Consider the following 22,473-nt stretch of genomic DNA (forward strand, 5'->3'; position numbering starts at 1 on the left):
GGCCCTTGTTAGCTCCTGGGAATCTTGAGATGCAGGACAATGGGCCCCTCTGGAATGGACCACACTCTACTGAGGAAACAGTCACCCCGTGCCCACCAAGGCGTGAGCCTTGGAGGAAATAGCGCGGGCCACGGAAGGGCTGGGAGGGGGACATTTTCCTCCAGAAGAGAGGGAGAGGTAGGGTTGCTTGTTCCCATCCCCCACTACACTCTTGGGTCCTGCTCTCAGTCCAAGGCCTTGCAGAACTGTTGCATAAAAAGAAGTGCTCCATCCACACCACCCACACCACCCACACCACCCACACCATCCACACCATCCACACCACCCACACCAAGCAGCTAATCTCTTTGCAGATCCAAATAAGTCGTATTCATAGAGCACTCACAGGTGCTAAACAGCTGACATGGGTTGTGCTGTTTCCTCCAGATAACTCTATGAGAGAGATGCCATTATCGCCCCATTGTACAGGTGAGGAAACGGAAGACCCCCAGAAATCCACCACTGGCCCAAGATCACACATCCTGGCAAACACTAGAGGCACAGGCCTGAGCATGAAGCTAGACCTCCTGTCCGGCTCCAGAGAGGGAGCCGCATCCTCTACGCCTGTGTGGCTGCTGGGAAGGGCGCTGGGGCCAGCGGAATGTTGTACCAATGCTGTGCCAGGCTCCGTGCCACCTTCCTCCCTCATTTAAAACCTCAAGACCTGAAAACACCCAGAGGCCACACAGCTGTGGATGCTTCTATTTCTGATAAAGACTTTTAGAAATGAGTCATTTCCTTCAAAAGGAAGAAAAATGTTTTTAGATTGTAGCAGAAGTACTCACCCTCAAATCCACACCCACTCTCTAAACCTGCTCGGGTCCCCAAACGCTGGGCCAGGAAGTACCCGCTGCTGGAGGACCTCCGTCTGGCCTCAAACCTCTAGGCCCAGGGACCCGAGGTCACAGTTGACCTCAGGGAACCACTCACTCGGCTCTTTCATCAGGAGGGCGTGCCTCCATCTTCGATGCCAGGGGCAGGAACAGACCTGCCTCCTCAGAAGCTGGCCATCTACCCATGTGGTTGTCTTCATTTCCCGAACAGGGCCTTCGTTTCTGTCTGCTTCTGTCTTCCTCTTTCCCTGCCTTTGTCTATCTTCCTCTCTTTCCCTATCCCTCCAGTCAGACATTCATCCATTCATTCGTGTATTCAGTTTTGGCTCTGCCTTTGCGATCCTTTTTCCCCATCCCTGGCTCTTGGCGATTTTTCATCTGTTTTCTGTCACTATAGTTTTGGCTTTTTTAGGAATGTCAAATAAATGGCATCACAGAACATGTAGTCCTGGATGTCCTGCTTCTTTTAGGATGGTGTTCAGGTTCATGTATGTCATTGCATGTATTGCTGAGGCACATGCCACTGTCGTTAAACTACAATTGCTTATTCATTCACCAGTTGCTTGGCATTTGGGTTGCTTCCAGTTTCTGTCTAAAATGAATAGAGCCGCTATGAACATTCATGGACAAGTCCTTGTATGGACATGCTTCCATTTCTCTTTGATAAAGACTTGTGAGTAGGATTGCTGAGTAGCATGATAAATGTATATTCAACTTTATTTTTTTAAATGGCCAACCTGTTTTCCAGCGTGGTGGCACCATTGTACATTCCCACAAGCAGTAAATGAGTTCTAGTTGCGCCACATGCTCACCAATACTTGGTATGGTCCATCTGTATCATCTTAGCCAATCTCTTAGGTTTATAGTGGTATCTCATAGTGGTTTTAACTTGTATTTTTGTATAATTGTTGATGTTGATCTTTTTATGTACTTATTGGCCACTCAATATATCTTGTTTTTGCTCTTTTCTTATTGTGTTGTCTTTCTTTTAATGAGTTGTCAGAATTTTTCTCATCTTTTTTAAAATTTCCCTTTCTTCTCCCTTCTTCCTTCTATCCCCCTGAACCCTTCTCTTTCCCCCACTGAGGCTCTGTCTGTGCCTCTCTCACTTTCTCTCTTCCCCACTCTCAGAGTCATCCACTATTTCCCCCTCTCCCTCCTCTTCCTCCACCTCCTCCGCTCATGTTCTCCCTTCCCCTCCAAGACACCTCAAAACCTGAGACTCTGACCCCCTTACTGTTCCATATTAGAAAGAATTCCAACACAAGCCCACCAATTTCAGTCCTGGCGAGGTACCATGTACCAAATAGGAGGAAATACTCCCTCTCTGGGAAGGCCTAGAGAAGAAAAGAGAGAGAGCCTGGTGCAGTGGAGGGGGTGGCTGTGCATTCTGGCAACTCCCTCCTCCCTAAAGATTAATAGTGTTTTTAGATGGAAGGACTTTTTACGCAAACATAACATTGGAAAGTCGTGGGTGCTAAGTGAAGTTCATGCTGCTTAATCAGTGCTTCGACAGTCTCTACAAACATAAGATTAGTTATTCGCATAACAAGGCTCTCCCTGGCACAGCTCCCATGCCCGGCAGGATTAACCTTGCCCAGTCACAGGAAAGGACCTGCCCAGCCCAGAGCTAGCTCCTTTTCATCTCTGTTTGAGGGAACCAGTATGACAATATTTTATTGCCAAGATCAGAACATTTGACGAAGTGTTAGCCTCAGATGTGTGACCATGGAATGCTTTTTTTTTTTTAAGACTTTTAGTGAGATACAATTCACATACCATACAATCCACCTTTTTAAGGTATACAATTCAGCGGCTTTTTTATATATCCACAGGTATTTACAACCATCACTACTGCAATTTTGCATCTTATCACTGCAAAGAGAGCCCTTGTACCCTTTAATTCTCATACCCATTAACTATCACCCCCATATCTACCTCTGTCCCCAAGCCCCTAAAAACCTCTAATCTGCTTTCTAGTCCTATAGACTTTCCTATTCTGGACATTTCATATAAATGAAATCATGTAATAATAGTCTTTGTGCATCTGGCTTCTTTTAGCAAAATGTGTCCAGGGTTTAGCCATGTTCTAGCATCTATCAATACTTCATTTTTATGGCTGAGTGATATTTCATTGTATGGATATACCACATTTTGTATATCTACTCGTCAGTCTATGGACATTTGGGTTATTGCCACCTTTTGGCTATTATGAATAATGCTGCTGTAACATCTGTGTACAAATTTTTGTGTGACCTTGGGTATGTACTGGGAGTGGACGTACTGGGTAATATGGTAATTCTATGTTTAATCATTTGAGGAACTGCCAGACTTTTACATTCCCATCAGCACTGTGTAAGAGTTTCAGTTCCTCTACATTACCACCAACACTGGTTATTATCTGACTGGAATGGTTTCTGATCCTATAACTGGATTTTAATAATGTCACAATCACACATACATTTACACAACCATCAACACAAAAAACTATAGTCATACATGCCTGCATACACCTCTAAAGTTCATACACAAGCACACAGAATCCCAGATAGACATTTACAGTCACATATACAACCATACATACATATAATCACACATGGCATATGTGCATATCAACTTATAGACCCATATATCTGAACATAATCAGACATAAAACAGACCAGTGCCATCACACATCCACATACAACTGTCATGGATTCTGAACAAACATACACACTTGCACAGAGAACCGGAGACAGATGCACTCAGTGATGCATTCACACCTGCCCAAACACTCAGATTCAACTGAGTCCAACTCAAAACCAGAGCCCTAAAAGGGCACACATTCATAGTTACCATCACTTATGGGTGGGTAGCTGAGACAGACTGGATGTATTTACTCTGGGTGGCATGGAAATGGATGAGGTTTCATTAGTCCTTGGTAGGAAAACTTTTTCATTCACTTGTTCTTTAAGCCACAACAATATATTGAGCACATAAAAAATATAGTGAGGAACAAGACGCAGTCCCCGCCTCATGGAATTTAGAGTCTAGTGGAGGGATGGTTAGTAAATGAGGAAACGATCACAGGCTGTGATACGTGCCAAGAAGGAACTAGGCAAGTTAGTCAGTTAGATAAGAGGCAAAGTCCCAGGCGAGCAGACAGTTTCCAGGAGCTTATCACTTTGTTGCTCCCTCTTTATTTCTGGAAAAAAACATAGAAAGGGTTCAGAGTCATCTTCCATAAGTCACTGGATAAGCTGGGAGGTGGGGATGAGGGGGCGGACCTAGGCTACCTGGTTTTACATTTTGTTTCATACTAGTTGGGTGACCTTTCTCTCAGTTCCTCATCCAAAAATAGGGATAACAGTACCTTTAATAAAGATGACCTTTGCTTGTAAAGCACTTCAAAGTGCCTGGCAAGTGTTAAGTTCTCAATCAATATGAACCGTTGTATCATCTTCTGAGAGCAGGTTTTCATAGAGAGAGGGAGGTGCGTGCACTGGGAGAGGGGTGGGGAGGGGCCGGCAGGGACGGATCCAGGGGTCTGGTGGTGCCCTGTTGACTGTCAATCCAACTGGTCTTCATTCTCCATCTTACCTGAGTAATCTGGGAATGCAGCCTTGGCAAGCCACCTCCCCATCCCCCCACCTCCCCAGGATATAAACCGATGTATTCCCACCGTGCTCTTCTCACAAACCACAGACATGGCCCATGATGGGTAGCGCTGGGCATGACTCTTGGTTTCCAGCTGCATCAGGCCTTTCTGTAGCAGCTCTGCTGTGGGCCTGGCTTGTGTCGCTCACTGACTCAGCATGGCTGTCTTTTCTGTGTGTGTAGGTCAGCATGTATCACGCCACACCTGCCTCCCCAGGACATTCCATGGCCATCGTCAGTCTGCCTGGCTCCCAGCAACACCTCTCAGCTAACATGTGAGTAAAAAGCTCAGCCCTCCACCCGGTCCTGGTGCAAAGGGGTCATCTTAGCCATCCCTCTGCCATTGAGCACTCCAAAACCTTCCCCTCCAGAGAGACAACAGCTCCCCTCCCTTTAAAATCGCCAATGGAAATAACCGTGAAAAGTACAAATTAGCAAAGCACGTCATCCTAGCTCATTATTTCACCAAATAGAGAGACTAGAAGGTTATATACCAGAACATTGCTGGGAAATTGTGTACTGAGCAATTTCTATTGTCTTCCTTTAGATTCATGGTGGGCTATAAATAGATGTTGCTTTAGTAATCAGTAAAAAAAAATAAAAAAAATGTAGCATTTTCTAGGGGGAAGAACTTGCAGATGAGAACACTCCACCCCCAGCCCATTTGATAAGACCTTCCAGTGTCTCACAGTCCTTAGAATCTAGAAGGATTTGCTCAGGCCTAGCCTGAGGGCCATATACCGTCAGCCCCTGAAGCTGGCATGGCAGGTGGGCTATTTTCTGATGCCTTTAGTCAGCAGGTATTCTCATCTCACAGCCTCATCATTCCCCAGTGTCTTCATCCCCAACTCATACCTGGATGTGAGACCTACCCAACCCGTGTGGACTTCACTGCTCTAACCCGAGGGCATTTTCACCACACTAAGCCCATTCCCTCCATCCCACCATGCAGCCAGCATTCCGCTGTGCGCCAAAGAACTAGAGCTAACCCTGCCCCACCCCCAGCCCAGTGCCCATTTCCCTGCCTACGTTAAGCTGGCTCCTTGGGGGCAAACAGGTCTCTACTCTCAGGAGAGGGAGTGGGTCGAGGCTTCCAGCCGACCTCTCATCTCCCTGCGCCTGCTGGCTGCACGTGTGTATGTGAGAAAGCAGCCTCCGCAGCGCCATCACGTGTGGGGCTGAGACCAGGCTCTGCCACTAACTGCTGGTCACCGACTCCTTTCTCCACTGTAGGCCAGTGTCCCATTGTCAAAATGCTGGTGTGGCCTAAACTAGTGACTTGCAGTTGTGTGACATTCTGCGGAGGTGGGGGACATGGAGAGGGCAGGGATCGGGCCCCTTCGGCTGTTTAGACCAGGTTCTCTGCCATCTTCATCTGCCTTACATATTAAGGTTTCAGTTTTGCAAGGTTGTTATCGCTAACCACTGGGCTGAAGGTTCCATCTCCCCTCGCCCTTCGCCACTCCCCTGCCCTCCCCTAGAGGTGTACTCTTTGTCCTTCACCAGTGCCCTGTGTCCCCCAGGTTTGTAGCTCTGCACTCCTACTCTGCCCACGGACCCGATGAGCTGGACCTGCAGAGGGGAGAAGGCATCAGGGTCCTGGGGAAGTCCCAGGACGGCTGGCTCAAGGGAGTCTCCTTGGTCACCGGGCGAGTCGGCATCTTCCCCAACAACTACGTCATCCCCATTTTCAGGTGCGTCCCCTCCAATCCCAGGCACCTGGGGGGTGGGGTCTTCTAGACCGGGGCCACCTGGGGATGGTTGAATGGTTGAACAACTGGATGCTCTTACAGAGTGTGGGCCAAGAAACACAAGAAACAGCTTTTACCCTCCTAACACTTTATTTTTAAAAACATGTATATAGTTAAAATAGTTGTCCTTTTTAACTTTCTTTTTAAATATATTGTTATTGATTTCAGAGAGGAAGGGAGAAGGGAGAGAGAGATAGAAACATCAATAATGAGAGAGAATCATTGATTGGCTGCCTCCTGCAAGCCCCACACTGGGGATCGAACCCGCAACCTGAGCATGTGCCCTGACCTAGAATTAAACTGTGACTTCATTCATAGGTCAATGCTCAACCATTGAGCTACACCGGCTGGGCAATAGTTGTCTTTTTTATAGTTCTCCACAATTTACAAGCACTCTCACATTTTTTAACTCATTAGCTATGCCGAGGAACCCTTTAAGGTATATATTATTTTACAAATGAGGAAACTGATGTATAGAGTTCAGCAACCTGCCCAGGATCTAGATTTCAGGTTTTCTGTACAAATGCCAAAAATCCCACTTCACATCCTCCACCTCAACACTCCATCTAGTGGCAGAATGGGGAAATGTGATGGCAGGATGACCACCCAAAGGACCTCAGGAACCTTCCCAGGAAGTTGGACCGTGAGCAGAGTTTCTGTGAATTCAGACTACTCCCTGTCCATCCACACCCCAGGTCACATGTTAGTTACCCTGCAGGTCTTCTTCCAAAATAACTTGTTCCAACCTTTGTCATCTTTGCCATACCTGTTGATTTCCCTGCCCACAGTTTGTCTAGCCACCTCCTACCACAACCACAATGCACACAAACTCCCAAACTACCCACACCTCCTCCTACCTGTACCTCTACCAGCTCAGGCAAAGCACAGGCAGTGAGGCCATCACCACAGCAAATGCTGTCTTTATGACATGCCAGAGAGTCATAATCCCAAGGAAAGTGATGATCTCATGGTACGTTCTGAGGCTCACTCCTGGAGTCATATGTTCAGTTCAGGGGGGACCTTCATGTAGGCGAGGCACTGAGTCTGGAGGAGGGCAGCAAGGATGGTAAGCAGACAAAACCACGTCAGAGAAGAAACAGATAAGCAAGGGCTATTGTGTAAGATGTACAAAGAAGGGTCTGAGGGACCATCATAGACTGTGTCGACCAAGAAACAGACTTATTCCACGAGGGGGCAGTGAACCAGTGGGAGGTTGTGGTTCAATGAAAGGCTGCCTATCAGGCTAGCAGGTGAGGTGGTGGACCCCCTTCCTAGGAAGAGTGCAGGCGAAGTCTGGGTTCCCATAGGTCCAGGCTTGTGTAAAAAGACTGGTGGAAAGTTGGGGCAGAAGATCCTAGTTATCCTTCAAAGGAAGGTTCTTGGAATTTGTTAGAAAGTGGCAAAATCTCCAAAAGCAAATTAAGGGTGTCTATAATTGATGCTTTAATTCATTTATTCAACAAACATTTATTGAGCGCTGACCACTGACATGTGTTGGTCACCTTTCTAGACACTGGAGAAATACCAGTGAACAAAATACACCAAATCCCTGCCTACAGATTACATACTAGAGGAACAGACAGACACAAAACAAGCTGTATAAGTAATATGTATGGTATGTTAATGCTGAGGCCTAAGAAGAAAAATAAATCAGGAAAGGGGAATAGAATTCGTGTGGGGGTGATTAAGGTTCTAACAGGTTGGTGAGGGATGGCCTTACTGAGGAGAAGAAGGAATGAGGAAATGAGGAGGGGAGCCATGTAGGTCGCCAAAGGAAGTGTATTCCAGGCCAAAGGAGCAGCAAATTCCTGAACAAAGGCCCTGGGATAGGACTGTGCCTGACGTGAAAGCCAACAGGCCTGGATTAGAGCCAGTGAGGGGCAGGTTAGTAGGAGATGAGATCAGAATGGTAACAGGGGGTCAGATCATAGAGCATTTCCTAGGTCATAATGAATTTGACTTTAACCCTACTGCAGGGTTTTGAGCAGAAGAATGACATGATCTAACATAAGTTTGAACTGGAATTCCTCTAGTTGCTGGCTTGAGAATAAACTGTTGAGACAAAAAGTTCAAAGCAGAGAGACTAAGGGAATATTATCGTAATCCAGGGGAGAGTGATGGTGAATTGAACCAGGTGTGAGCCATGGTGGGAGGGGGGGTGTGATCAGATTCTGGCTATACCCTAGATTTCCTGACAGATCCAATATTGGGTGTGAAAGAATAGAGGATCTGAGGTGAGTCCAAGTTCTGTGCCTTGAGTCACTGTAGGATGGAGTTGCCTTTTATTGCTATGGAGGTGAAAACCAAAACAGGAACAGGTTTGGGGGGATGGAAGGGAAGTGAAAGCTTTGTTTGCAGCAGATTAAGTCCCAATGTCTGTGAGTAATCCTCATAAAGATGTGGTTGCATATGCAAGTCTAGCATTTAAGAAGTCCAGGCTTAAGATGGCATTTAAAGCCCTAACTCTAGATGAAATCACCATGGTAGGATCAGGTGGAGTGTAGAGAAGGGCAGTGAGCCTGGAGCTGAAATCTTCCAGGAATGAGAGGAGAGACCTGAGGAGAAATGACGACTGCAACAAGATGGTAGAGTCCGATAATATGTCAGAGCTCAGAGATAAAGTGGAGGGTGGGAGAATGGTCTAGAAGTGACAATGAGGAGCTAGGAGGACACCTACCCTAACTCATGAACAGTTTCTTCTGTGGGATCTAACATGAATTTTCTAGGGCCATGTGTGTACTCCTAGGGCGTTTGCTTATGCATCAGGCCTTAGCCCAAAGTCTTGGTTATGCCGTGGAAGAACAGATAGAATAAGAGTGACCATGCCCAGTCAGTGTGGCTCAGTGATTGAGCTTCGACCCATGAACCAGGAGGTCCTAGTTTGATGCCCCGTCAGGGCACATGCCTGGGTTTCAGACTCGATCCCCAGTAGGGGATCATATACTGAGGTGCTACTCATGCTAAGGGGTGGTTTTGCTTCTAGAGAACCGGCATTTCTGAGATGAACAAGTCCCTGCCACAGTACATCCTCCTGAGGTGACAGAGGGTCGATGCTCTCTGTGTGGACACGTTTTCCTATGGCCCCCCACCCCCTGACACAGAGAAAGTTCCCATCCCCACTCATCTTGGGTGTGGATGACATTTGTCCAATTTGTCTATCTGGGGCAGCTCACCCTCATTCTTAACCACCCTTTCCACTGTGGGGAGTGTAGTTCCTCCCCCTCCTTAGGGCTGAGTGATGCTGTCCGTTGTCATCTGGGTTTCTGCTACTTTAAGCAGGTTGTGTTGGAACTGAGTGGGTTGGACACCTGTGTTTCTGCTCTTTGGTTCTGTGTGTGTGAAGTTCCCTCACCCCCCACTGTCTTCTGTTTGCAGTGGTGGCTCTGCACAGGCACCAGCCCCCTTGGTGGATGGTGCCCCCTTTTACCAATAGCCAGGGCCCGAAGGTGTGAGGTGCGCCCTGACCGTTTGAACCATTGCTCTCATTAGCACCATCCCCTAATGGACTGAGCCAGCCAGTTTCGGGACTAACTACGCATTGACCACAGTTGACCAAAATGCCAGGTTTTTGGCTGAAGAGTCACCAAGTGAGCCTTCATTACCAAGAGAGGGAAAGGCTGCTGTGTCACGCAGAGCTCCAGCCCTCTGTGCGAGATGGTGTCCAGCCTGTCCTGTGTTGAGCAACAACTAAATTTCTGCCACCGTGAGGTGTTTCCCTAGTTCCTGGAGGCATCATTGGCTCAGGTGGTTCAGAGCATTTGTCTCATTTTCACACAAACCCCTTCTCAACAGCACCAACATCCCTTCGAGTTTCCTCCTTCGTGCACAGTCTTGATGGGAGGCAGAAGTTTCCTCCCTTTTCAGAGACTGAAGAAATTAACAACTCCCCTTCCTCCTCCTCTTCCTCAACCCATCACCACAGCGAAGGGACAGGCTCAACCAACCTGATACTTTCTCTTGGGACTTGGAAACCTGGACAAGGGAGGAAAGAATGAGGGCAAAGCTGAAGACCACTCATGGCGAAAACACAAACAGTAGCGTCAGACCCTTCCCACCTCAGATTCCTCAGCAACCTCCCTTAGACCTGTTTCCAGGCCTATCCCACACCCTCCCGTCCTCCCCATAAATTCCCTTCTGTCCAGTTAGCCAGGATATTTCTTTTTCTTGCAAACTTCGCCCAATACCTGGTACATGTGCCCTCCCAGTGACTCATGGGCCAGCACTCATTTTCTACACAGAACTTTCTACACAGAACTACATAAAAACTGTCAAGGTCCATGCCCCTTTCAAATATTCGGCAAGTTCTTCAGGGCTCATGTCACAGATAGAAGAGAGGATACAGGGACCTGCACATTCAAAGCAGCACCGTGGAGCGACTCAGAGGCAACACATGCTCCTTGCTCTCAAACCCGAATGTCCCTCAGCCTCTCCAGCTAGAAAACAAGCATCGTGATGTCTGCTGGCCTGAGGTGTCATGGGGATTGATTAATACGTGTGTGCAAAGTGCTCTGATGTCAGAAGAAAGTGCTAGAGAAGTGCTGAGCTAAGACTCAGAGGGGCCCCTTGTTAAATGAAGGACTTGGGATTTCGGAGTTTCTGGACTCAGCCTGGTGCTGGACTAGAAAACAGGTCGAATGTCAGTCTGTTTAAAGACAGGACTGGTGAAGAAAGCTGGCGTGGGCCTAATTCCTTGCTGCTGCTGCTGCTGCTGCTGCTGCTGCTGCTGCTGCCACTGCTGCTGGAAACAGTTCTGGAAGCATTCTCTCCTGTTTTCAATCCATTTTGCAGCATCTAGCACCTTAAAGCTTTGATTCAAAAGACAGGCTGGTCCGTGCCCTGGCCAGTGTGGCTCAGCTGGTTGGGTGTTGTCCCATGCACCAAGGGGCTGCTGATTTGATTCCCAGTCAGGGCACATGCCGAGGTTGTGGGCTCGATCTCTATGGGGGAGTGTGCAGGAGGCAGCTGATCGATGTTGCACTCTCACATGATGTTTCTCTCTTCTCCCTTCCTCTCTCTCTCTAAAAACAGCCTGTTGACTATTAAAAAAAAAAAAAAAGACAGGCAGATGCAGACTATGTCATGAAAGCTTGTGCTGGGGGTCTCTCTCCTCCAGCGGCCATCACCTCCAATGTAGTGTGGGCTCTTCATGGTGGGCAGCCCACTCCCCTGCACCATCAGCTCCTGGCGTATCGGGCTGCATATCCGTCTTGGGCAGGATTGGCTACATTAAAGGATGCCTTACTCATCTTTGTATAACCCTGGCCGGCTCATCATTAAACCACATATAACTTTTAAGCAAAAGGAGGAAAATAAGAGGAAATTACCCAAAGAGAAACCTGGAGGCATTGACAGGCAGGAAACTAGGAGGGCATCTCTGTGCCGGGGGCCATGGTCAAGTTGGTTATTCCCAGGTAATTAGCCGAGGTTATTTCATCAACAGAGTGACAAGGTGATGGATGGGCTGCTTAGGAGAGGCTGTGATGTTGGGGGAGGACTTGTTGGTACAAGGGCAAGAAGGGCATGTAGGTTGACAGCCATTCCCCACGGGGTTCAGGGACTTGCAGGCTGGGAACAATGGAGGAGGGGTTACTTGCTGTTTTACAAAATTTGAATACTAGCATTAAAAATCAGACCCTAAGGCTGAAGAAATGATGTCTTACGGTGGCACGTTTAGGGCCTACCCACTGCTTTACTCAGTTTCTTTCAAGCAGGATGCAGGTTTTCCTTGCTACCAAATGATGAATGCTCTAACGAGCCCCAAGGTTGTGTACGCAGTGGTGAGAGCGCAGGTGATGTTGCTCAGTGGTAGAGTTGTAGTTGCTTGGGCAAGTACCTCTAAATCTCCTTCTATTTTCTTCTATAACATAGCAGTACTCATAATAACCTGCCTCAAAGGGCTGTTGTGAAGAATCCATGAGATCATGTGGGCAAAGCACTTGGCTGTTGCCTGGCATACAGTAAGTGCTCAATATGTGTTAGCCAGAGTGACTGGCATCAGGGCTGAAAGCATCATGGCAGCCACTCAGCAAACATTTATTCATAATTAAGGTCTGTAGGACACGTAGGTCATGTAAAATCTCTGCCTTCAGAGAGTCCCTGAATGGACAAGGAATCACCATGGCAAAGCCAGGTGAACACGGAAAGGACCCTTATGAGACCCTCAACACACCCGCAGTCAGCAAGCGTAGGATGAGGCTACGTAGTTAAGCCCACATCGTTGACAAAAAGCATATTTATGGGTAGAAAGAGGGTGAGGAAGAGCCACATCTGGTCTAAGGCTGGGAGCTGGTAGGTTTTTAAAACAGGACTCTTGACTGACCATTTGCTTTCTCTGCTTCTTTTGAAAACAATTTCCACATCCAGAAAGACATCTAGTTTTCCAGACGCCCGGAGCCCTGGTCTCTACGCCACATGGACATTGTCGACCTCCTCTGTGTCCTCCCAAGGCAGCATTTCAGAAGGTGATCCCCGACAAAGCCGCCCCTTCAAGTCCGTCTTTGTGCCCACGGCCATAGTCAACCCCGTGCGGAGCACAGCCAGCCTGGGCCCTCCAGGACAGAGCACTCTCCGGAAAGGGCGGGGCAGCATGAGAAAGAGTAAGTGGTGGCAGAGAGGTATGTGCCTAGAGCTAAGTGAATGGGTGGGGGGCGGGGAGGAAGAGATTGACCTCTGTGGACAGAGTGCTTCCTGCAAAAACAAGGATCTTGGCTTTAAAACAAGCCTCAGTGGAAGGTTTTTTTATGATTCCCAAATACTGAGCTGTTCTACTGGATGCAGACTGACCCACTCAAGGTCACTGTCCTCCAGTCACGTCATACATGCACATTGACTGACTGGGAGGACGGCAGCCCTGAGTGCCAACCTGTAATTAGAACACAGCCAAGGTGGATGCTGGCTCTCATTAAGAGGGAACCACAGCCCTAGCCGGCTTAGCTCAGTGGATGGAGCATCAGCCTGCGGAATGAGGGGCCCCAGGTTCGATTCAGGCAAAGGGCACATGCCTGGGTTGCAGGCTCGATCCCCAGTAGGGGGTGTGCAGGAGGCAGACAATCAATGATTCTCTCTCATCATTAATGTTTCTATCTCTCTTTCTTTCTCCCTTCCTCTCTGAAATCAATAAAGAAATATTTTTTTTAAAAAAAGAGGGAACAACCAAAGCACTTGCTGGAGCAGTGCTTCTCAAATTATGTTCCAAGGAACCTCTCAGGGGTGTCAGAAGGAAAGCAAGGGAAAGGAAGTGGGGAGAGAGGAAAAGAAACTTAAGAAGTCAATGCTAAGAGCCTCTGAATCCCATTTTGTGATTTAATTAATATATGCACGAGGTTAAAGAAAAAAAGAAGTATATTGTACAAAAGTAAGTCTCCTTATATCCTTCACTTCCAGTCTCAAGTTCTCTTCCATGTACTTCTATACCCTGTCATCATACTCACTGCACTGTCCTACCTTGTTTTCATTTTTACCCATATAACAGCCACCTGCACATGTGGCAGTAATATAGAGCTTGCCTCTTAAAAGCCATGTTTTTATCTCCTAAAACACTGAGCTTCTACATAAGGCCTAATTTTCAAGGATTTTATAAAGTGTTTGAAACCCATTGTCCTACAAAACAGCAAGATTCTGTTATTTATTTATACACCTTTCTAGAAGGAGACAATGAGCCAACCAAAGTAAACTTTATTCATTTTGCGTTCTCTGATTTGAGCTGGACTCTGCTATCTTTAAAAAAAAATGATTCAATGTGAAGATGCAGTAAGACTGACTAGTCAGAGCAAAACAGTGAGACAATATGCCACAGAGGAAAATGTCCCAGGAAAATTCGTATCTTAGTTCCACCCACTCCCAGTGCTTTCATCTGGTCACCTGCTGCACCTCAGTGCCACCACGCCTGCCCCTCAGTTCCACCGACTGTCCTCCCTCCAGCACCTCCACCTTATACCCACCCTCCCCCGCCCCCCCCCACACACAGTAATCGATCCCACCATAACAGCCTTGGGCTAGCTACTGACCTCTTCAGTCTTCAGTTCTCTCATTCGTAAAATGGAAATAAATGGGGGGAAATGGAAATAAAAACAGTACCAACCTCATCAGGGTTATTGTATGGATTTAATAAAATAATCCACATAAGACGGATGGCACAGCGCCTGGCCCGTAATAAGCTCTTGAGAAATAACTATTTTATAGTATTATTATTTTATCCGTCTCATCACTGCTTCTGCCACTGAGCAGATCATCTCTGCTCCATCCGGAGCCTGTGCTCACGGAGACTCAGCCTGGACCACTAACAGAAGCCAGGCAGTGCGTCCCACCAGCAACTACTCACTTTCCTCTCATGGGCTCGCTCCCTGCCTTTGCGCACATCTTGATTAACTCGGAGCTTTGACTGTTTGCATTGCACGCACGTGCAATGAGAAAGCATTCGCTCTCTTGGAAGTTAGGAACCAACAAAATAAATAGGTAAGGCATAAAATCAATTTTTCACACGTTTCCGGGAGTCTGAGGCCACGTCTGCCCAGCGCCCCTCTGACTTTTCCAGATCCGGGAGGCTTTCTCTCTCTCCCCTTCCCAAGGTGAGGCTGGTCAAGCTCTCAGTCTCCCTGAAGCGAAGAGAAATGACAGCAGACATGACCTCACAGGGCTGACCGTGGCAAAATAAATATCCATGTGGAAAGGTCAGACTTGTAAATGGTGACTGGCTTGCTCGCAGCGGCTGAGAAGGCCGAATGTGAGTGGCGAGCATTCTGCTTTTCACGTTCACGTCCGCTTGATGAAAAGTCACAGCGCAGAACAAGGCCTTGGCGCGGGCCCCTGTGCGGGACACAAACGGCTGAGCCACGCCTCCTGTGCCTCTCAGTGCTGGGGACCCTTAGGGAGAGATGGCCACAGTGCTTCTCAGGGGTGTCTCTCCCCCCTGCCCCCCGAGTCCGAGAGCTCCTGACTATCCCCCAAATACCTACAGGACATATTCCCAAGGGGTGAGGATCTCCTGTCTCCAGGGGATGTGAGCGGAACAGCTTTTCAATGAGAGGGGATCATCTCTGTTAACAAAAAGAACAAGAGCTTAGGGAAGGGACAAAACCAAACTCTTGGACCTTGCATTTTATTTTTATTTTTATTTTTATTAGCTTCTGAGAGGAAGAGAGAAAGACAGAACCATCAATGATGAGAATCACTGATCAGCTGCCTCCTGCACATCCCACACTGGGGATCAGCCAGCAACCCGGGCATGTGCCCTGACTGGGCATCGAACCGCAACCTCCTGCTTCATAGGTCAACACTCAAACACTAAGTCACACCGGCTGGGCAGACCTCGCATTTTTAGGGTTTGCTATCCTTTACCCACAAATGATGTCTAACAAACATGGGCCAGTTATTAGACCCCAGGCGCGGTCCTAACACTTTGCATACATCCTAAAATGTAATCCTCCCGCCAGCCCTCCGGGGCGCTGCCATTAGCTCTGGCTTACGAATGAGGGGGCTGAGGCGACTGACCTGTCCCAGGCTCCCTGGGAATAGATCTGATTCATGTCAGGGGCTCTGCGAGGCTCATCCGCACACACCTCCCTCTGGAGTCACCTTTCCAGATTTGCTTCCCTCTGGTGCCACATCCGCCTGCACACCCTCTCTCTCTCTCTCAGAATCCCACCCACCCTCCCTGAAGCCCAGCTAAAAGCGATCCCACCACCATCTAGCTAAAGCTTTTGTTAGCATGTTCTTCAAGTCGGTGGCCAGAGACCCCTGCCCGCCTCTCCTTCCCCTCTCCCTCCCTCTCAGTTGACTCTTGAGTTTCTCAGTTTCTCTTCTCGGTTTCTCTCGTTCTCTGGCTTTTGTTTCCTCTTTGGTCTGCACGCCTCTATTTGCTTCTCACTGTGAAGCTGTCTCTAGGTCTATCTTCTTCACTTTCCATCTTAAAGGTCTGGAGGGAGAGAGTAGGAGTGTGTGTGTGTGTGTGTGTGTGTGTGTGTGTGTGTGTGTGTGAGAGAGAGAGAGAGAGAGAGAGAGAGAGAGAGAGAGAAACATACCTTCTAACACCCTCCCCCAACATTCAGCTAGCCACTTATTGGCTGCCAGCATCAGCAAACAGCACTAAAAAAAGAATAAGGTCACCTTTGAAAGACCCTGAGAGAATGTGCGTGCGGTCAGATTGAGAAAGCACTTAACTATTCTGGGATATCAGGACACACTGCTCACCCAGCCTGCTGCGCCCCACCCCCACTCGCCGCCACCCCCCTCCACCCCACCCCATTGCTGATATCTCTGTCATGTGACTCCCCAGATGGATCCCTGCAGAGACCCATCCCGTCAGGGATCCCCACCCTTGTGGTGGGCTCTCTCAGACGCAGCCCCACCATGGTCGTCCGGCCTCAGCAGTTCCAGTTCCACCAGCCACAGGCGGTCCCCTCCTCACCCTTGATGGTGGTGGCGGAGATGGGACCCAAGCCGGCTCCCACGGGGGAGCCTGCCCTCACGTGCGTCAGCAGAGGCAGTGAGTCCAGGATCCACTCAACCGCCAGCTCCATCATCATGGAAGGCAAGGAAATCCCCATCAAGAGCGAGCCTCCACTCAAACCGCCCGCATCTGCCCCGCCATCCATCCTGGTGAAGCCAGAAAACTCCAGAAACAGCAGCGAAAAGGTAGGAGTGAGCTGACCTTGGGGCCATGACTCTTCAGCCCCCTAGCATGGCTCAGTGTCCCAGCTTCTGAGATTTTAGTCTTAGTGGACGAGAAATCAAAATTACTGCCCCTGAAGGACCCCTACATGCAACCCCCTCTGCATCCTCACGTCCTCTCTGAATATTTCAAACACTTCTTTCAAGGCACAAGGTGGCTTGGGAAAAACATGGCTTTGGCATCAGAGAAATCTGGATTTGAACTCCAGCTCTGCTGCTTGCTAGCTGTGACTTTGGCCAAAACACTTCCCCTTTCTGAGACTTCTTTTTTTTTCTAATCTGTAGAATGGTGGCGGTAAGAATACTAGTAACAGCCTCATAGGATTGGGGTGGAGATTTAGTGAGTAAAGATGTATACAGCGCTTACAGAGGGCTTGATACACAATTGTTCATGGTATAGAACAGTGATGGCGAACCTTTTGAGCTCGGCGTGTCAGCATTTTGAAAAACCCTAACTTAACTCTGGTGCCGTGTCACATATAGAAATTTTTTGATCTTTGCAACCATAGTAAAACAAAGACTTATATTTTTGATATTTATTTTATATATTTAAATGCCATTTAACAAAGAAAAATCAACCAAAAAAAATGAGTTCACGTGTCACCTCTGACACGCGTGTCATAGGTTCGCCATCACTGGGATAGAAGAAGATCACACTGAATTATGACAACTGTGGCAGAGATCAAATATGTTCATTTCTACTTCAGGGCTTTTCCCACTAGAAGACATAAGAGATTTTGTTAACATCCTTGAAGCAGGAGGGATGGAGGATGGAGGAGGTGACATTAGGAAGTCAGGCAATGCTTATTATCTTTTAGTTTCTTGACCATCATAGCCTCACCGCCACCGCCATTCCCCCTGACCTGGAAAGGCAGTGTGGTCCCCTTCACTTCGTCACACACTACTGACTGCTAATGACCTGGCAGGCACTGTGCTAATTGCTTCACGTGTTCTCTCATTTCATCCTGACAACCACCCTCTGAAGTAGTAGTATTATCATTGTCGTCCTCATTTTAAGATGAGGACGTGGAGGCTTAAGGAGTTAGAGCACATTACCCAAAGGCACACAGCGGACGCACAAGTGTCTGGAGTGGAATCCGGATCTAATACAAAAACTGATGCTCCTGACGCTAAGCTTATAGGGAAAGGCATGTGGAAAAAGTCAGTGCTGACTGATGGAAATGTCAGGAGGTGGGGTGTTTTTTTTTCCTGAATTCTAGTTGTCAAGTAAGTCAAAACCTTCCAGGCCCCAGCTGCCCGTCCCCCCAAGCTGTTAGATACAGCCTTCAAACTGCAAGCGTCCAGTAAATGCCCAGGCCTCTGCTAGATATGGTCAAGGTCTAGTGTGAAGAAACCTGAATTCTCAGTGGGGGACACTAGGATCGAATTCCCTTGAAAAAAGAAATCATTCCTAAGCAGTACACAGAGCACTTTACTAAGCCCCGAGAGAGGGACCGACCAAAGCCGATATGTGTGGGCACCAGGCAGGTGGGTAACAGCCAGGAGAGGTGGAAGGAGGGAGAAGCGATGCCTGTGCAAACAGGGGACATACCTCCCTATGGAGAGAGACTGCTCCTCAGTTGTTGCCAAAATGGGGCTCAGGCCCAGCATGCCGGATCTCTGATTTTTAAAGAGACATACAAACGACTGATTTTGATGTGTGATCTCCTAACTTCCTACAGCTCTCAAACATGCTGCAGGCTAAATTCGGCCCGCAGGTGTCCAGTTTGCAAACCTCTCTGAGGACCTCTCAGCCTGTGGGGCTCTCCCGATGGCATCAGCAGGGGGGACTCAGGAAGGGGGCGCCTTGAGTTAGGCCTCCAGGGCGGGCGGAGAGAGGAGAGAGGGAAGGTGAACTGAGACTTTCCAGAATAGACCAGACCCTCTGGCCTCAGGCCCTTTCCCAGGCAGGCCTACCAGATTTCTTCTAGAGAATTCCTAATGGATCTTCAGTTCTCAATGGAACTCGCTGGGCCTCTAGAAAGCCTTCCCTGCATACCCGCCCTCCAGCTTTAGTTTCATACTTGTCTGCATTGAGCATCTATGCGTGCCCCATCCTGGCGCATGCGGTTACAATTGTCTTTCTGTCGAGGACAACTGTGTTCACTCTTGGGTTCGCAGCTCCTCACAGAGTGTGGGATGCGTGGTAGACGCACGCAGTTCCTGAATGAACATGTACATGAGGCCCTGAGGCAGGAGAAACAGCATGAAGCAGGTCCCAGGGATGCCTCTCCCCTCACCTGGGTCCCTGTGTTCTTCTTTCTCTCACAGCAAGTCAAGACCGTGAGATTTCAGAATTACAGCCCTCCTCCCACCAAACACAGCACCTCCGGGAAGCCTGAACATCCCGCCACCCCCAAGGGGTCCCAGCCTGAAGCCAGCCCCTTGGGCCCGGAGATGACCATCCTATTCGCCCACCGCAGCGGCTGCCATTCCGGACAGCAGACAGACCCCCGGAGGAAGTCAGCTTTCAGCAAGACCGTGGCCCCAGTGTCCTCCGCCTCCGCCACACAGACCATGTTTCCCAGCAAATGAATCTACGGGTGGCTTTTCCTAGACCCCAAAGAGGTGAATTGCATTTAAATACAGTCTGCCTCCACTGAGGGTGTCCTGCCATTCTTTGGGTGCTCGAGCCTGGGTCCTTGTTCTGCCCATTTTATCTCTGGGAAAGGAGAGGTGGGGGCAGGGACTCCTGTCCTGGGCAGGAGGGGAGATGGGGCCTTCCAAAATCATGACCCTACACAGCAAGGCCCGCTGCTCGGACCAAAGAGTGGGAGACCATCCCGCCCGCCCCGTCCCCGGCCTGGAGTGTGTGCGCTCTTGCCCTGTGTTCTGCGTAGAATCGGTGTGGTGTCCCGAAAGGGGCTTCACCCTGGGGTGCACAGTGGTGGGAGTGCTGGCATTGCTTTTTTGACCTCGCCACCCTGTTCGCCACAAGCTTCTGCCATCTTCTGAGTCCACTAGGAGCTGCTATATCTTTTCCCTCCACAGACTCCCAATCCTGGGGCAGGGGGAGAATTTCTGGGGAGGGTGTGAGATAGATACCAAAGGCCTTGCTCCAAATGAGAAGGTCAGAGGGAAAGCGGACTACCTATCAAATGCTTATCCTGCTGCAAGTTGTTCAATCCATTTCCCACGTTGAGTCTTACACGAGAGAGGAGCGGGGAGCAGGCAGCTGTGGGTGTGGTGCTATGGACCAGCCACCCGGCTGGAGGCTGACCTCCCCAGGAAAGCACAGTGAGCTTCAAGTAACTTGTAGGCGGAGGGGTTTGGGTTTCGGTAGATATTCTGTTTGCATTGCAACGTTCGTTAGTTTCTCTAATTCCTTCTCCTTCGGGGAAGATGAGCTGTTTCACCGGTTGAAGAATAAGGCATCTGTGTTCGTGGGAAAATGCCAGCCCAAGGTTTGTGTGGGGGCACTTCTTAGAGGAAAGCCACTGTCAAGGGGACTAGACCAGGAGTGGGGAACGTCCAGCCTACAGGCCGTATAAGGCCCACGAAATCATTTGGTCTGGCCCTGCCAAGGGATTAGGGGTGAGTTAATTAAATGTTTGACCAAATACAGCAGGCTAATTTTTAAGTTAACAATTTTGTATGGCCCTCAGATGATGTTATAAATATCCAAATGTCCCTTGGCAGAAAAAAAGGTCCCCCACCCCTGAACTAAACAAAGGATGCCGGAGAGGAAAAGGAGGAGAAGAAGGAGAGGAGGAAGATCCTGGAGAGAGAGACAGCAGGGAGGTGATGAAAAAGAGAAAGAGAGGATTGGGGGAAAGCATCAGGAAAGAATTTCAAAGAGGAGAAATTGGCCTTGACATTCCTGACAGGTGGGGGAAGGAGGACGAATCTGCACAACTAGGTGACCCCACTAGGAAGGGACTGAAGTGAGCGGGACTCCCAGGGAGCCTTGTAAACGGTAGGAGGGCGTCCCCGAGAGCTAAGGCAGAGCTGTCAGACCCCATCCATTCTCATGAAACTTCACTGCTGGGATTTCACATTCACTGCATGCCCAGCAATGCGGGCACTTTAATGCACAAATGCCATTTGCTGCTAATGCTGGGTGCCCTTAAAAAAAGGCAGGTTTGCTTACAACATTCCCCTTCTTGAAGAATTCCCAGTTCTTCAAGGTCCTGGTCTAAAAACACATACTTTACATACCCACCCACACACTTGACAAAGTAAATCATCCGCCACTTTTCCAGATCTTAATAAGACAAAAACAAAACCATCATCCTATCAAGGAACCATGCACAGAGGTCAGACCTGGGTCAGACCCATGTCTACCCCACAGAATCAGCATCCCAATTCCATGCCTCACTGAATGACCCACATGAGGCAATGGGAGAAAGACACAAGGACAGGGAGACAGGGGATGATATGAGTTCCTACACCTCATCTTTATAAAAAAAAAAAATCACGCTGATAAGTTTAGCAATCTAGTCTACACCCAGAGTGGCAGGTATAGGACATGACCAGCCAACTCAGTAGCAATGGATCCAGATCATTTTTAACCGTTGGGGCCAAGCAGGTTGTTTTGGATATAATTGAGATGCAATTCATGCTTCCCAAATGAAACAATATTCTTCCCATTGTCCACTCTCTCTATAGGGTAACCTCTCTGAGAACTGTAAACAACTCCAAAGGCTGGCCATCCCCACTCCACCCACCCTCTTTGCCCAGGTCCAGCATCAAACTAAATCCCATCTCGGTGGAGTCTAATGGGGATTTGAAAGGGGCAGGAGGGTGTTATTTCCCAGTAAAAGTTTAACTCACTGGCGCCTCCAATCATTTATCCCATCAACACGTTTCAGACATTGCCTATGTGCCAGGCACCGCAGTGATTTCCAACAACCTTATGAGGCAGGTATAACTGTCCCCACTATAGAGCCGAGGACCCCGAGGCTGGAGAGTACCCACAGGCAGCGGCAGAGCGAGACCGATAGCTGCCCACACCCCCGAGTTCAAGCTACCTCCCTTCACATCCCACTTGGGACGATGCTGCGTGAACCCAGGATGCTGGCTTCAGCCTGCGGGAGGCGGCAGGGTGCTGTGGTTGCCGGTGTTGCACACAGACTGGGTGCAAGTCCGCATTTACCACTTCCTGGCCGTGTGATGCTGGGCACGTCACTTAACCTCTCTGGGCCTTGCTTTCTTACATAGAGAGGATAGCCATGCAACTTCATTGGGCTGTTGAGGATTAACTGAGATGATACTAGAAAGTGACTTAAACCGTGCTGGCACAGAGCAAACACCTAACAAGTGTTAGACGTGCATGTTTTTAAGGCAGCAAGCCCTTGAAATTTCAGGTGAGAAAGTCTGAAATAAGGGCGCGCCCAGGGCTGTGGTGTTAGAAGAGACCAGCGTGGCCTATCATGGGGGTTACAGCACAATCTAAGCTGAGTCTTGGAGGACAAGTAAGAGTCAGAGAAAGGGGTGGGGGGAAGGCTGTCCCAGGCAGGGCAGGAAGCATCTGGCGATTGAGTTTAAATGGAGCGATGCAGGCATGTTCTCTTATGCCTAGAGAACCCACCCCTCTGTGGAACATC

The 22,473-nt window shown here is 48.8% G+C and overlaps 1 protein-coding gene across 2 annotated transcripts in view; it reads left to right on the forward strand.

The window, feature by feature from the left end:
• Positions 1-22,473, forward strand: part of SH3RF2 (SH3 domain containing ring finger 2) — a 106,561-nt gene that overhangs the window by 72,533 nt on the left and 11,555 nt on the right. Inside the window, exons 5-9 of one of the 2 annotated variants that reach the window (XM_081091192.1) lie at positions 4,692-4,783; positions 6,032-6,202; positions 12,623-12,855; positions 16,533-16,891; positions 19,199-19,495. In XM_081091192.1, the coding sequence (XP_080947318.1) occupies positions 4,692-4,783; positions 6,032-6,202; positions 12,623-12,855; positions 16,533-16,891; positions 19,199-19,462 (1,119 nt within the window). In that variant the 3' untranslated portion in view covers positions 19,463-19,495. Of the gene's footprint in view, positions 1-4,691; positions 4,784-6,031; positions 6,203-12,622; positions 12,856-16,532; positions 16,892-19,198; positions 19,532-22,473 lie in introns of those variants that run through there. The other variant, XM_081091191.1, reaches the window with a different exon arrangement.

This window comes from Myotis nattereri, assembly GCF_964212035.1.
Source record: "Myotis nattereri genome assembly, chromosome: 5".
Classification (NCBI taxonomy): Eukaryota; Metazoa; Chordata; class Mammalia; order Chiroptera; family Vespertilionidae; genus Myotis; species Myotis nattereri.